Raw genomic sequence first — 14,621 nt, 5'->3', positions numbered from 1 at the left:
ATATTAAAATTATCAAGGTTTAATTGTATTACCGGTACATAGTTTTTGATATTGCAAAGAAATATTGATATTACAATAATTTTTTTTTAATTGAAACAACAAAACTACTACAAATTTGGTCACAATTTAATATTATTAAAAATTTTGATAAAATAATGGCTAATACAGATAAGATACAAAAAAGTGTGTAGATTTTGTACATTATTTTATTTTATTTAAAAATATAAATATAATATATATAGTTTATAAAATTGGAGATTTAAGAAATATAAAAATAATTATTTGTAATTTTTTTCATACAAAAATAATCTGTAAAATACCGTACAATTTGTAATATTAATTTTTTATACATAAATTGTTGTATAAAAAATTGAATTCATGGATTAATAATTAAATTTTTAAAAAACTTGTTCAGAATATATTTAATTACAATTTTTTTCATGTCATGAAACTTGAAATAATTTTGATTTTTTTATTAGAAGGCGTTTAAATGGTTTATATTTTGATTAATTTTTGTGTGGATCAATGAGAAGGGTATGTATTATGCTGTTTACATGTGCCGAGTATTTCCAAAGTTGATACCACTTTGATTGGCTCCCTTATTGGATCCGTACTGTAGGCCAATGACTCCCTGTCCGGCTTTGAGTTGTTCATCGCTAAAGTTTCTGACATTGGCCGCCGATTCTTTGGGACCGATACCGCGGACACCAAATTTAGACACTTTTCGGCCTAACGATTGCAAACAAATCTGAACGGAAGTCAAGTTTTGCTGTTCCCAGAGGTCTATAGTCTGGAATTGTTCTTCGGCGGGAACGCCTATCTTTTGGGCGCCGTCTAAGAAAAACTGTATGTTTTCCATACATTTGAATGCCATCTTCGATGCGTTCACTTTCTTAATGCTATCCGGTTTGATGGCATTAATCAATCTAAGAGGATATCACCAAAAAAATATTATAATTAATTAAATTTCAATAATTAATTTCATTGTATAGTAATTTAGTAAAAATATTATATGAGTTATACTATTATTATATTATAAATATATAGTCCTTACCGACAAAGTACTGTCCCATCTTTAAGTGTCTCATAAAAGGCATCTTTTTCGCCGTTGGTATCGATATCTTCATTGAGAAGATCTTTGATCCACTCGAGTATCTCATGAGACAATTGTGGATCATATTTGGAGTTTATCTAATTTATAAAAAAACAAAAATATTACAAATTTAATAATAATATTATTACTTAGTTTTTGTTGTTATTGATAATATTTATCACAAATCTAATAATTATTTCAAACGACAACTATGTTAATATGAAATCATTTTATCGTTAAAAAAATATTTACCATTAATATATAATACGATAAAACTACTTTTCCGTTAATTTTTTTATTCATAATATCCTTAATTCTTTATAAGTCATTGAAATATTAATACATAAATTGTATTTTTAATGATAACAATAATATTAAAGTATTAAATATCTTAAATAAAATAGATTATTACTGTATGAATGAGAATTTATATAGTATTTTACTAAATATTTTACTGAATTTTTAATTACTTTAATTTTAAATTTAATAATTTAATATTTAATACAATATTAAATTCATATTTTCTAATTAACATATTTTTTTTGTAAATAAATTAAGTTTGATATTAAATATGATATATAGTTATAAATCAGAGATTACTATCGTTATGATCCAAATTCCCATAAATGTACGTTTCATACATAAATTTTACTCAATTAGTAAACAATAGAGTAATTAACAATCGTTTAATAAATTATTTTACAAAAATATAATAATAATAATAATAATAATAATAATAATAATAATAATAGCTAAATATTAAGTCAAATGTAAAAAATGCAATTTTATAACATCTTATGAATTATAAGTTATAATAGTTATTGTTTTAGTGTATTATCAAACAAAATAAATAAATATATTGTTTTTATATATAATTCATATATTAATAATTGCTTACATTATTTATTAGCTAATTTAATATTCATATTAATGACATTTAATTAAATTGAATTCATGATTTTTAATTAGAATCATTAATTAAATTTGTAATAAAATAAAGTATCTGGTTCATTGAGGATATACATTTTTATGATAAGTAAATACTAAATTGATAACATTTATCATCTTAACTGTTAAAAATATTTTTAATGATATAATTGAATACTAGTAAATTAAAGATAAAACAAAAAGTATTTTTATTATCATAATATTACACAAATGTCATGATTGACATATTTATCAGTTTGTTATAAACTAAAATAAAAACACTGTATATAACATAAAATATTCTGTTTTTTTCTAAACAAATAAAATATTTTCTAAAAATTTTTATTTCAAAATCATATCAAACAAATATATCAATAAAGTGTCAAATAAAAAATACTTGAAACATATTAAATAAAATATCAGCAAATTTTACCAAATATTTGTAAAAACTTTCTGTTAGTAAACACTTTGTTATTTAATAAATATAATAAATGTTTTACTAATTATAAATAATTATTTCATAATCTGTGTAATATAACTATAATACATAAACTTTCTTAAATATTTTAACAAAAAAAACTTTATGTTATCGGAAAATATTTTTAAAAATATATAGTAATTTAATACACTTATTATTAATAATTTTAAGCAAGTAATTTTTATCAAGCAGTTTTTCAACAAAAAAAAATAAACAAAAAAATTGTTATAAATTGCTATAGATATGAGTCATAAAAATATTTAGTGGGCTTGACTTTAGCAGTTTGCTTGATATTAATTATTTAGTTTTTTTATTTTCTTATAATGATATATCAAGATTGGAGTAATTCTAACGCAAAATAAAAAATATGTATTAATAATAATAATAATAATAAGCCCTATGTTTCACAGCTAACAAATAAATAGCGATTTTTTTTACTCCTTTGTCTTCATAACTGATCATAAATTCAGCGCTAAAATCAAGGACTCAATTCTCATCAAAAAAAAAACTTTTGGTTTAATTTACAATAATTGTTCAAACAATGTAACAATGCTTTCAATATGTGTTATATAACACAATAACTCTGTTAATTGTAATATATATTGTATTATTCAATAAATAAAAACTATTAAATTTGTAATTTTTTAAAATCTACTTTTATTAATATAAGTATTAAAATTCAATTTTAAATTAATTAATAACTAAATTAATTATAATATTAATTATTTTCTATAAAATATTTAATTAAAACTCTCAAATTCCATTTATATATTCTTATATCTTAATTTATAATAAAGTAATTAACTGTCAAAAAATAATTATTTAACTTAAGTTAATAAAAATATTATAGAAAATAAAAGCATAAACTAATAAAATTATTTCCTTGACTTAAAATTTACAAATTTAATAAAAATAATTAGCTACATAATAATATAAAATAATAGTTATATGATATACTACCATAAATAGACTAATAAAATATAGAGTGCAATAAAATTATTGGCAATAAACATATAATTTACTCAAATATATATTAGTATTTTTAAGTAATTTTGTTAAAAGTTTTAAATTACAATTTGTGGTATTTTTTTTATATATGACGGCTCTTACCTTAGAGTGTGCTTCGGCAGCGAAACCCGCTTTTTCGGCCCTATTTGATGCCATCGTATTATTATTAATACTAATACTAAGTTTTCACAATTAAAATATAAAATAATTAACAAAAAATTTATATTATTAAAAAAATAAGTTTTTTAATAATAAAACTCTTATTAGGTTTTTTGTTCGACAAGTTATATGTAATAATATATTATATAATACAAGTGCCAGATGTGTGTCTGTCTACGGTATGTATGTGTTTGTCAGTGCAATGGTGTTTGATATTCGCATAGTTAGCGCTTAGTTGTGTTTCAATGCAACCACTTGTCTAACGCCCCAAAAAACTACATCACTAGTAGTTATAAGTGTATAATACTTATAATATTAACAACACGACTACACTTTTATTTTTATTTTATTCGGTAATACAATCAGTACTTATGTAATAAACCTATTGTTGGGGGTTTACATCATCGCTAATATAAAGTATATATATATAAAAGTTATAAACAGTATAAATATTAGGCAATACTTTTTTCCGCTACAATAATAAGTTAGAAAAATCCTCTCTAAACACATGTCCATCTTTTTTTAGTAACTAAGTCCTGGAGATAACTTTCCTTTATAATAAAAAAATATATTATGTATATTGTCTCACAGCAGGATATACAGTATACAATACATAATATTTATTACAATATAAATGTCGCCAAAAAATTCAAACTATTTCATGAATTTTGTTTATAATTTGTTTTTAAGTATTTTTAAAAAAAAATAAGCTATAGCTGCTATACTGTTACACTGGTTATATATATTTTTACCATAAATGTTATTTTTGTAGCACATTTTTAAACCTCATTAATCAAAAATATCCAGCTAACCTAACATAATGGTGACAAATTGTAACACTTATCTATCCTATGCGATCATATGTTCAAATTATTTAGCATATTAGTTAAAATTTTTGAAATATAGATCAAATATTTTTTTTAATTAAAAATAAATTTATAAAGAAAAAACAAATAAGTTTTGAACCATTTTTTAATATTAATAATAATAATAAAAATTCAGGTAAAGTCTCTAACAATTAAAAAACAATGATAACAATCAAATAATAAAATCATGTTTTTCATGTAAATTTTATACATTGAATAGTACAGTAGTTCAAACAATATGCTTATATGGGACTATTGTTAATTTTATATACAGTAAACACAATAAATAAATCAAAATTAATATGACAGTATATGGGAAAATAAATTATTATAAAAATTTGTTTGAAAAAATATTTAAAATAAAAATAAATTTTATTTTACTTGTCAAAAAAATAGTATTTATTAAAATTGATAAAATTACGGTACATGTAAAATATCCTAAAATTATGCAAATAATAAAATAACATTATTTTTTATTAATTCAAATATAATTTTCATGTCAATCCACTAACAATTAATATAATGTGTGAATTATAATAAATCATTGTAAACAATTCAATAAGCAAATAATGTGTGTGTGTTTGTGTAAAGATCTCCTATTTCCCCCAATAAAATAAAGTTTTTTTTAAAAAATAATTATAAAAAATTTATAAGCAATCGCAAAGAATTTCCCGGAAATTTGCAAATAATAATATTCATTATGTTTGTCAAAAAAGTATAAATAATTTTTTGTTAACTTTACTAAAAAAAATATTATTGACAAAACATCAATTGTTAGTGATATCATTGTCCAGAAATATACAGTAACATAATTATAACTATTAATATAGTACTGTATCTATATTTTTACAATAATATTTTGAAAAATTATTTTTAAAAAAATAGTACTTAAACAGTAAACACAAAACTATTTGAGTTATCTATTGAAAAGATGAGTCAGTAATCGGATATTTTAAACAGTGTTTTTATGGTATGAAAAAGTGAATTATGTATTATTATTGTCAGGAATGTTGTCTTTAGGTAATAAAGACATTACTTTTTCTCTCATAAATATATAGCCTAAAGGTATGCCATATGTTTCAAATGTTTTTGTATACCGCAAACAAATATTATTTATATGTAACATAAAAGAAAATTTATAGTCCATTAAAGTTGTTATTTTCCCAAATAGTCTATTATAACAGTAAACATCATTTGTCTAGTGTTTGTAACGGCACTGGGCGTCAGGTAATGGACAGCCATTAGGATGATTGTGAAAAAACCAACACTGCTTTGACTTCAAGTGTTTATTTGCATCAATTGTCTCTGCAATGGGCTTCGGTTGAGTGAAACCAATTAAACTGTTGCTTACTATCGGAAAGAAAAGTATTAATTTAAAAAAAATATATTAAAAACTATCAGTAATTTTTAAGTATTAAAAAAATTAAAATAACTATAGTTTAATAAAAACAGATATCAAATTAAAAAAATAAAATTTGTAATATAAAATATATTTTTTTGCTAAATTATTAAACAGCTAAATGTATGTGTATTAATTTACCTGTATACTGTATTTATTAATATATGTACTGGTATTTTCATGTCATGCATTAAACAAAAAATATTTGAATACAATAAATATGATTTTACATATTTTTCTAATGATATATTACTGTAATTAATAGTAAAGTAATAATTTTAACATGGTGTTTTAAAAACAATATATTCAAACAAACAAAAAAAAGTAGATTTTAAGTTATATAAAATACATATAAATAATTGATAATTAATTATCAATTTATAGAAATGAAATTTTATACATAACGGACAAATGTAATACAAAAGTTAAAATATGAAACAATAGATTATATAATAAAATTAATCCTCAATGATTTTTTTCTCAAAACAATCTGCACTTTTTCAAGTTAAAGGAAACAATATATTTAAATTAGTGATTCATTGGTATATAACCCTAAAAGTTAATGAGCGCTAAAAAAACAGATGTTTGGCCAAAATTGGCGGTAAATATACGGTAGAGTGAGTTTGTGTCAAACGATAAGAGGTTTGGTTAGTCATCGAAAGGACAGGTGTACTGTATAGTGTCACCCACCATAGGATATACATGTAATCCATTACAAGAAAAATTAGCTCAAACTAATGGCTATCTTATTAAAGAGAGAGAGAGAGAGAGAGAGAGAGAGAGAGAGAGAGAGAGAGAGAGAGAGAGAGAGAGAGAGAGTTTCTATATAAACCTACATACAAATTAAATATATAAAAAACATTACTAATAAAAAAAAGTTAGCATTAGTATTATGACCTTCAAATTGCATAATATCATTAAATATATACAATATATGACTAATACTCGTAAATGTCTACTTAAAACCACCACTTGATTCACACAATTCAATTCATAAAAAACTAATTGAATAATTCATTGAATTATTTGTTATATCTGTACAAATAAACCATAAATTAAAATCTATGACTCAACACATTAAGTCATTGATTAAACAAATTTTCAAAAATTTTGAGAGAAAGAAAATTTTGAGAAATATTTGTTCACAAGATTTGGTTTTAAACAGATTATGATATTTACAGGTAATATGAAATCACGTTTTATGTTTAAAATTAAATATACTGTAAATACCTGTATATACAGTGTACACATGTTATCGGAAAACAAAACTTTACATTATTATGATATTAATAATAAATTTGATGATACCTTCAAATATATGTTTATGATTTCTAAGCAATGTTTGAAGTCCTCCGCATTGACTCTTCAATTGCTTTAACAAATCTTTGTTCAAAAGTTTAGATATCGAAGCAATAGTTAGACTATTATTTCCGGAGATTAGTTGTTTGGCAATTGTGTCGACAATCGATTCGATGGTATCTTTTGAAACTCGAGTACAGTTGCGAACGGTCTCTACTTTTTCTCGAGGCTTATAATCATTAAAATCATTGATCTTTTCATTTATAAATGCCTTTCTCTTGACTTTCATATCCGATTCTTTACCCGAATCATAGTTTCGTCGGTCGCATACAAGACACGTACGTTTTGTGGACGGAATACGAAGTTTATCTATTTTGGTTACAAATCCTAATTCTTGGCAAACTTTTTGCAAATATTTTATATAACAATGATATTGACTAAGACTGGAATCGGTTCGTTGATATTTAGTGCCATTGAAGTCAAATGGACAACACGGCAGAAGAAAGACATTCATTTTGGGGGAACAGTTGCATGCGATATATGGTATCCTAAAAATAATATACAGTATATATACAAATAATTATTTATTATCATTAATTCAATAGCATTATAGCATTTGTTGTTGATTTAAATATTCTAATTGTATATTAATTAATGTAATGTAATTAGCTATCTGTTAGTTACAAATGTTTTGTAATCAAAATTTTATCATAAGATAATACCAATTAGTTTATAAATAATTACCGGTATATAAAAAAAATGCTGAACTATATCATGAATTGATAGCTAATCATAATTGATAAATAATTTTCTATTTCTGTAAGATTTCTTTGATAATAATAATAATAATAATACAAACCATGGCGTCAACTCATCCGAGTGATTACCAATCAGCCAATCATAGCCATCAAAGTTAAGCGATTCATCTGATGGTGTAAATACTTTTTCCATCAAATCAACTCTGGGCTCATACTTGTCCCAAATGTTACGTTTCCTCAGATCAATGCCCAATCCTTTATAACCTTCGTTAGTCAACAAATATACTAATAAACCGTTTCCACAACCAATGTCCACAAAACTTTGTTTAACATCTGTTTGTTTTAGTTGTCTTTCTTCTTCCCAAAGCACTATCAAATACGATGCAATGGCTATGTCTTCGAAGACAAACTTCAACGGATCGGTTGTTTCATACTTTTTCCACATTTCTACCAATGGTTGGCCATATGTTTTCTTCAGCCGATTATATGTTAGACAATATGTGTCGACACTAATTAACTGCAGGGAACCACTAGTTTGGTTGCCCTCCAACTCCTGACGCATCCATTGCTGTAATTTTGGTAAAACTTTTTCATTTAACCAAATATTTGGTTCGTCGCCAAACAAATATTTTATTTCAATTTCTTGTAACCCATTGAGCAAAAACTTATGACTACTTTCTGGTATTACATGACATTTGTCATCATTGGATATAAATGAGATAAAAACTGTTTCAGTATTTGAGATATCGACTAAAACATAGTCAATCACATCCTTATTACTGTCGTTATGACTGTCTTGTGATAAATGTTTGAGACTTTGTTTTAAAAGCAATTGTCTGACAATCAGAAAGCGGCCACCGATTGATAGCAAATGAGATAATTGAATGTCACTTATTTGTACACAATCTTCGAGTCGTTGTTTTATATCACTAAGAGAACTGATACGCATAAGTTCAATGATATTATTATTATTATGATTATCATTGATATGCCAACAATTTAAGACATGGCTACCCATTAAACGTTTGTTTATGAGATTTGGTCGTTCAATGTACACAAACAATGAGGTCCAGTACGAGGATTTCGGGTCAGACATTATGGCATAAAAATAAACACAAATACAACAAATGATAGCAAAGTTCAAACACACTTCAAATCACTCTTTTCTGTTACTATTAATAACTTTATTACTGTTTTATACAGATTAGACTATCTGTTTATTTATCAATTATTACAAATGTATAGATTAATAAAAATCACTAAACAGAGTGTTTATTAGTAATACTATCGGTAATAATAATTTCTGACAAAATATTGTATATTACTGTATAATAAACAACTTAATCATTTAATTCAATTCAATAATTCAATATTTTTTTAAATCTCTCATAAAATATACGGTATATTAATATTATAAACACAAAATGATTAGCAAATTATTATTATTTGATAGTTTTTGAGACTCTGATAAACAAAACACTAATTGAGTTCACAAACTATTAAAACTATAATTTACACAAAAAAATAATCAGTCAATCAATCGGCCACTTAAACACCGAGCCGTACACTCACTGTATTGACTAATCTTAAGCCGAAGACTGTGTCGACGACTTGTTTTCTTGTTGTCGACCACTCTTTGCTTCGTCCAGTGAACTCTGTTTAATCTTATAGTCGGCCAGTGCGGCCTTAATGGCGTCCTCGGCCAGCATCGAACAGTGCAACTTAACCGGCGGTAAACTTAACTCTTTAGCAATTACTGTGTTCTTGATTTTCAACGCTTCATCAATGGTCTTGCCTTTGACCCATTCGGTGGCCAATGAACTGCTGGCAATGGCCGATCCGCACCCGAACGTCTTGAACCTGGCGTCAACTATTTTACCGTTTTCATCCACTTTGATCTGCAATTTCATAACATCACCACAAGCTGGTGCACCGACCAGACCAGTGCCAACCCGTTCTTCGCTTTTGTCAAATGAGCCGACGTTACGGGGATTTTCGTAGTGATCGATAACCTGGTCGAGAGTCAGGTCAACAAAACCGGTAATCATTATTGGATTAATCAAATCAAATGGACATACCTTTTGGTGATACAGACGTTTAGTTTGGGATAAATCTGGCGTTGAATGCGATGTTTGTGTTGTTAAATCTCGGGCGAGTCGTTGAGCAGCCGCTCGTAACATATTCATTGACCAATCGGTTGGTCACCGATTTAATTGCCGAAAAAAAATTGAATTAAAATTTGTTTGTTTTGAAAACACAAATCTAAACCCAAATTACAAAACAATTAATTGAAACACACTTTCAGTTTGCAAGTGATGTCTATAATAATAATGATTACATCACTCAATACACACTACAGTCATATAAATAGTGCCTATAATAACATTAAGTATGCATTCGATTCGATTCTATTCGATATCCGAAAAAAATCATTCGAATCGTATGTGAATTTTAATGTTAAAAACTCTATTCAATAACATTACAGTCTATACAACACTGTATTACATAAACACTGTTTTACAGTAACTGTTAATTGCGTTCAAATGTATGCAAACATTGAGCGCCATCTCGTATAAGTAAAAACATATCATTCATATATAATATTACAATTAATTTTTAGGTAAATTAACTCATATGTGTTGTCTATTGTTAAGCATAACAAACAACTCGTTACTTTCAAACGGGTTTTCATTTAAAACTCATTAAAAGTTATGTTATTTTTGTATGACTCTTAAAACGGCATTTCAATTCTCAAAGCTTTTTATTAAACAAATATTTAGCGCTCTTTCAAAGTAACCATTGATTTGATTGTAGACTTGACTTCTTCTATCGGATCCATTCCTCCTCTTCTTCTTCTTTATCATCACTAGTTATGGCCACTCACGTCATACTACTAGTCCAGGCCAGCACTGGTGAGACCCGACGCTATACAGACTACGATTGTCTGAATGATGCACTCGAAGGTCAGTTTAATTATAGGAAACAGACATTTATGTCTTCATTTGATGACTTAATGAACATTTTTTTGTGTCCAACGATTATCTTTAGGTGTGTGCCATATGTATGAACAGCATATGAAGAAACAGTTTCCCACCGAAACTGAATTGTTTTACGATTTAAGCCAACTCTTTGAATTTGTCGATCACTTAACTGATCTAAACTTTTTGGTCTTCCAGAAGACCAGCCATTCCTATGTTCCGTATACTAAGGAATGGATTAAAGAGAAACTGTATATAATGTTACGTCAGGACAGCGATCGTGAATTGGCTGAACAGGCAAACTGTGACAACAACAACAATACCACTGAAATGGTTGTCAATTGATTGTCCAATTGGTGGCCACATATTCCCACCGATCAGTTCACACTTCACTGACACATATTTTGCCATTTTTTAAAAAAAGTCATTTATATTTAACGGTTGATTACTTAAGATTTAAGAAAAAATATTGTTATATATGTTATATACTGTTAATTACTGCTATTATTATAATTTGATAATAATGTTTGACATTTTTTGTTTGTTTGTTTGTTTTTAATTCAATTAATAGACAAATTTGATTCACTTTTTTATATCTAATAACTCTCACAAAGCATTTATTTTTTGCTAATATTTTGACCAAAAAGAAAATATTTTATTTGAAAAGCAATATCCAATCATTATATTTGTATAAATTGATATTTTTTTATAAATTGTATTGTCTAGTTTTGAAACTAATTGTGTTCATTGATTTAGAAAATATTATATTAATTACTGATAATTCAGAAAAAAATGTTTATATGTTTATACACACATGATATATATTTTGTTTGTAATTTTTGTTTTGAAATTTACATTTATAATAAAAATCATTTACCGTAATGATAATAAAAAAAAATTGTTATATATTTTTTTGGTATATTATAAATTAAAAAAAACTAATTAATTTTAAACCTTATAAAGTTTAACGTTACTTAAAATAATAATCAATTAAAATAACTATTTTATTGATTTAAATTATGCGCAACTAATTCATTGACCCATCAATAATGTGCGCCAAATATATTTCAATAGCATTACAGTGAGTGTAGTGTAGAGTAGTGTCGGTATATAAATGGTTTTGAAAACGTTTACTATTGTTTAGTTGTAGAGGAGTTGTCTATTAAATGCATTACTTTAATAATATAGTGTTTGTATGTATTAAATGCGTTAACCATTTGACTGCATATACTGTCGATTCAATTGATTGATTGATCAGTTTTTATTTGAAGACACGCCACTCAAGTAGATGACAGATACAGACAAACATAGAGACCATTGACACCAACACCGACATCGACGACACTGACATCGAGGACCAGCTTATAGTAGATTTGTTTATATTTTATTTGATTTTGTTTTTGTTGGTCATCGCTGTCATACGTCACTATCGTTTGCTGACACATCTCAAGTGGTGATCATCCCATTCCTCCTCTTCATCATTATTGGTAATAACATAAATAATTGTCCGACAAATCACTAACTGTTTTTCAAAACAGAGGTCATTGAACTAATATTTTTCGGTATAAACACACAATCATGATATCATCGGATGGTCTGACACAAGAGTCGACTCGACGGTTGGCCACCAAAAAGCAGACACTGGACGACGCGTACGCCATACCGGCCAACTTCTTGGAGATTGATGTGGTCAACCCTATTACACACGGCATCGCCCGAAACAGATATACCGATTACGAGGTCAGAATGAGAGTAAGTATTGATTTCGGCAAAATATTTTTTTTGGTCACATAATCCATACAAACTACCGGTAATTAGGATTATGTTTAGTATATTAAAGCTGATATCACCCAATGGATCAATTTATTATTTTTCTTTATTGCTATAAATATAATTCATGCAATTTATTAATAAATGGATTGTTATCTTCGTGTTTGTTGATAATTATCATAATCTCTAATTAAATAGTGATATAATTTTTATTTATGACTTTTTATTAATGTGATGTTTTATGACTGATTTTTTATATTAGTTTTTTTTATATCTATAATATTTATCGTGAGGTTCAGTATTTTTTCTATCGATTATATTGCAAATTATTATTTTTTTAATTTATTAGCACTTATTTGACAAATTGTTGAGATTTTTTTTTGACAACAAGTGTTTACCCATTGAATTGTTTGTCATTGTTGTTAATATACTTAAGTTGCATATAATTTATACACTGACATAAAATTAGATGTAATTACTATTATCATTGTATAGATTTTAACAGATTTTATTTATTTATTGTAGTTTTGATTAGCATTTATATATAATATTTTAAATTACAAAATTATGTATTTATATAATATAGTATACTGTAGTATATATACTAAATAATGTGATGACTAATGAATTTATTTTCTTTTTAATTATCACTTTAATTATTTCATATCCCATTTGATAAACTACTCAATTGAAGAGCAATTTACCAGTTTTTAAAGTAAAAGAGTCGAGTGTTCGCCGAAGATATAGTGATTTTGAATGGTTAAGAAGTGAACTGGAAAGAGACTCGAAGATAGTGGTACCGCCACTGCCCGGTAAGGCCTGGAAACGACAGATGCCGTTCCGTAACGACGAAGGTATCTTCGAGGAAGACTTTATTGAGGATCGCCGTAAAGGTTTGGAACAGTTTATCAACAAAGTTGCCGGACATCCATTGGCCCAAAACGAGAAGTGTTTACACATGTTTCTTCAGGAGCCAGTCATCGATAAGAGCTATGTTCCCGGAAAGATTAGGACCACATAAATATAGACCAGATTTTATTTAAGCCATAAATATAGGAGAGTTTTTTAAAAAGAGTTTTTTTGTTGGGTTTCGGGAGTCAATGGATGACCATTCTTAACAAAGAAATATATATTATTATTATTATTAATATAAATCAAATGACATTCAAAACAAAAATCATTTTTATTGGTTTTAAAATACTATAATATTATTATTGAATATTACGAGATATTTTACATTTTTAAGGCTATTATTATTATTATAAATATTAAATTATCTTTCATTGTATGTGTAAAAAATCAGTTATATATAAATATATATATTAATGTTTTATCAAACTTTATGAATTAGTTAATATATATATATAAAGTAAATACAAACTTAATATAACGATTATGACTATTTTATATTTTTATTTTTTCCCATTAAAATTGTTTCTAATGATTTATGTATAGTTTATTTTGTATTTATTAGATAAACCGTGTTTATTATAAGTAAATTATTTTTTCATTTTATATACAAAATCAATTAAATTATTTACTGATAACCTATTAATGCATCGATTATTTAAATATAATTTAAATGTGGTTTATTTTAAAAATTAATTATTTGCACTGTTATCATTTAACTATATCTACAACTATACAATTTTGCTAACTATTTGTATATTAAAACAAAACATTTAAAAATTGATTTTAACTATATTACAAAAAAAGGTTCACATAAATTGAATTAATAAAAGTTTTAATTTTATTGTTATAATCATTAATAATATTTATTATTTTAATAAGCTTATAATACAATTATTTTGGTATATTTTATTTTTAGCAAAACTATTTTTAGCTACAATATTTATTACATTATATTTAAATACAAGTTGTGCCCG

At 25.5% G+C, this 14,621-nt stretch overlaps 5 protein-coding genes across 6 annotated transcripts; 2 read left to right on the top strand and 3 right to left on the bottom strand.

The window, feature by feature from the left end:
- Positions 1 to 301: 301 nt before the first annotated feature.
- Positions 302 to 3,718, bottom strand: LOC128961917 (myophilin-like). The gene is made up of 3 exons (XM_054308240.1): positions 3,609 to 3,718; positions 1,055 to 1,191; positions 302 to 926 (listed from the first exon to the last, which is right to left on the bottom strand). Exons 1-3 carry the CDS (start codon positions 3,660 to 3,662, stop codon positions 551 to 553), a joined length of 567 nt encoding a protein of 188 aa, XP_054164215.1. The 5' UTR covers positions 3,663 to 3,718; the 3' UTR covers positions 302 to 550.
- Positions 3,719 to 5,046: 1,328 nt separating this feature from the next.
- On the bottom strand, positions 5,047 to 9,163 carry LOC128961904 (probable tRNA (uracil-O(2)-)-methyltransferase). The gene is made up of 3 exons (XM_054308222.1): positions 8,089 to 9,163; positions 7,239 to 7,777; positions 5,047 to 5,881 (listed from the first exon to the last, which is right to left on the bottom strand). Exons 1-3 carry the CDS (start codon positions 9,081 to 9,083, stop codon positions 5,730 to 5,732), a joined length of 1,686 nt encoding a protein of 561 aa, XP_054164197.1. The 5' UTR covers positions 9,084 to 9,163; the 3' UTR covers positions 5,047 to 5,729.
- Positions 9,164 to 9,473: 310 nt separating this feature from the next.
- LOC128961919 (iron-sulfur cluster assembly scaffold protein IscU-like) lies at positions 9,474 to 10,479 on the bottom strand. Its single transcript, XM_054308244.1, has 2 exons — positions 10,066 to 10,479; positions 9,474 to 9,999 (listed from the first exon to the last, which is right to left on the bottom strand). Exons 1-2 carry the CDS (start codon positions 10,171 to 10,173, stop codon positions 9,574 to 9,576), a joined length of 534 nt encoding a protein of 177 aa, XP_054164219.1. The 5' UTR covers positions 10,174 to 10,479; the 3' UTR covers positions 9,474 to 9,573.
- Positions 10,480 to 10,676: 197 nt separating this feature from the next.
- LOC128961925 (enhancer of rudimentary homolog) lies at positions 10,677 to 11,637 on the top strand. Its single transcript, XM_054308250.1, has 2 exons — positions 10,677 to 10,950; positions 11,036 to 11,637. Exons 1-2 carry the CDS (start codon positions 10,860 to 10,862, stop codon positions 11,308 to 11,310), a joined length of 366 nt encoding a protein of 121 aa, XP_054164225.1. The 5' UTR covers positions 10,677 to 10,859; the 3' UTR covers positions 11,311 to 11,637.
- Positions 11,638 to 12,083: 446 nt separating this feature from the next.
- On the top strand, positions 12,084 to 13,892 carry LOC128961920 (sorting nexin-12-like). Of its 2 annotated transcripts, XM_054308246.1 has the most exons (4): positions 12,094 to 12,158; positions 12,237 to 12,452; positions 12,504 to 12,717; positions 13,430 to 13,892. In XM_054308246.1, exons 3-4 carry the CDS (start codon positions 12,544 to 12,546, stop codon positions 13,754 to 13,756), a joined length of 501 nt encoding a protein of 166 aa, XP_054164221.1. In that variant the 5' UTR covers positions 12,094 to 12,158; positions 12,237 to 12,452; positions 12,504 to 12,543; the 3' UTR covers positions 13,757 to 13,892. The 2 variants fall into 2 exon arrangements, with proteins under 2 accessions (XP_054164220.1, XP_054164221.1); XM_054308245.1 differs by having other exon boundaries at positions 12,084 to 12,452.
- The last annotated feature ends 729 nt before the right edge of the window (positions 13,893 to 14,621 follow it).

The sequence above is a fragment of the Oppia nitens genome, unplaced genomic scaffold (genome assembly GCF_028296485.1).
Source record: "Oppia nitens isolate AA-2021 unplaced genomic scaffold, nextdenovo-longstitch-racon4-pilon3 scaffold5_pilon_pilon_pilon, whole genome shotgun sequence".
NCBI lineage: Eukaryota > Metazoa > Arthropoda > Arachnida > Sarcoptiformes > Oppiidae > Oppia > Oppia nitens.
The sequence above is the reverse complement of the archived record's forward strand: the minus strand, read 5'-3'. Positions and strand labels throughout refer to the sequence as shown.

Coding starts and splice junctions, on each gene's coding strand:
- LOC128961904 (XM_054308222.1), bottom strand. CDS start 9,083: ATGTCTGACCCGAAATCCTCGTACTGGACCTCATTGTTTGTGTACATT. Junction 7,778..8,088: donor TCGGATGAGTTGACGCCATG/GTTTGTATTATT, acceptor TATTATTTTTAG/GATACCATATATCGCATGCA. Junction 5,882..7,238: donor TCATAAACATATATTTGAAG/GTATCATCAAAT, acceptor TCTTTCCGATAG/TAAGCAACAGTTTAATTGGT.
- LOC128961920 (XM_054308245.1), top strand. CDS start 12,544: ATGATATCATCGGATGGTCTGACACAAGAGTCGACTCGACGGTTGGCC. Junction 12,718..13,429: donor ATTACGAGGTCAGAATGAGA/GTAAGTATTGAT, acceptor ACTCAATTGAAG/AGCAATTTACCAGTTTTTAA.
- LOC128961925 (XM_054308250.1), top strand. CDS start 10,860: ATGGCCACTCACGTCATACTACTAGTCCAGGCCAGCACTGGTGAGACC. Junction 10,951..11,035: donor TCTGAATGATGCACTCGAAG/GTCAGTTTAATT, acceptor GATTATCTTTAG/GTGTGTGCCATATGTATGAA.
- LOC128961919 (XM_054308244.1), bottom strand. CDS start 10,173: ATGAATATGTTACGAGCGGCTGCTCAACGACTCGCCCGAGATTTAACA. Junction 10,000..10,065: donor AACGTCTGTATCACCAAAAG/GTATGTCCATTT, acceptor ACTCTCGACCAG/GTTATCGATCACTACGAAAA.
- LOC128961917 (XM_054308240.1), bottom strand. CDS start 3,662: ATGGCATCAAATAGGGCCGAAAAAGCGGGTTTCGCTGCCGAAGCACAC. Junction 1,192..3,608: donor CTGCCGAAGCACACTCTAAG/GTAAGAGCCGTC, acceptor TTTATAAATTAG/ATAAACTCCAAATATGATCC. Junction 927..1,054: donor GATGGGACAGTACTTTGTCG/GTAAGGACTATA, acceptor ATATCCTCTTAG/ATTGATTAATGCCATCAAAC.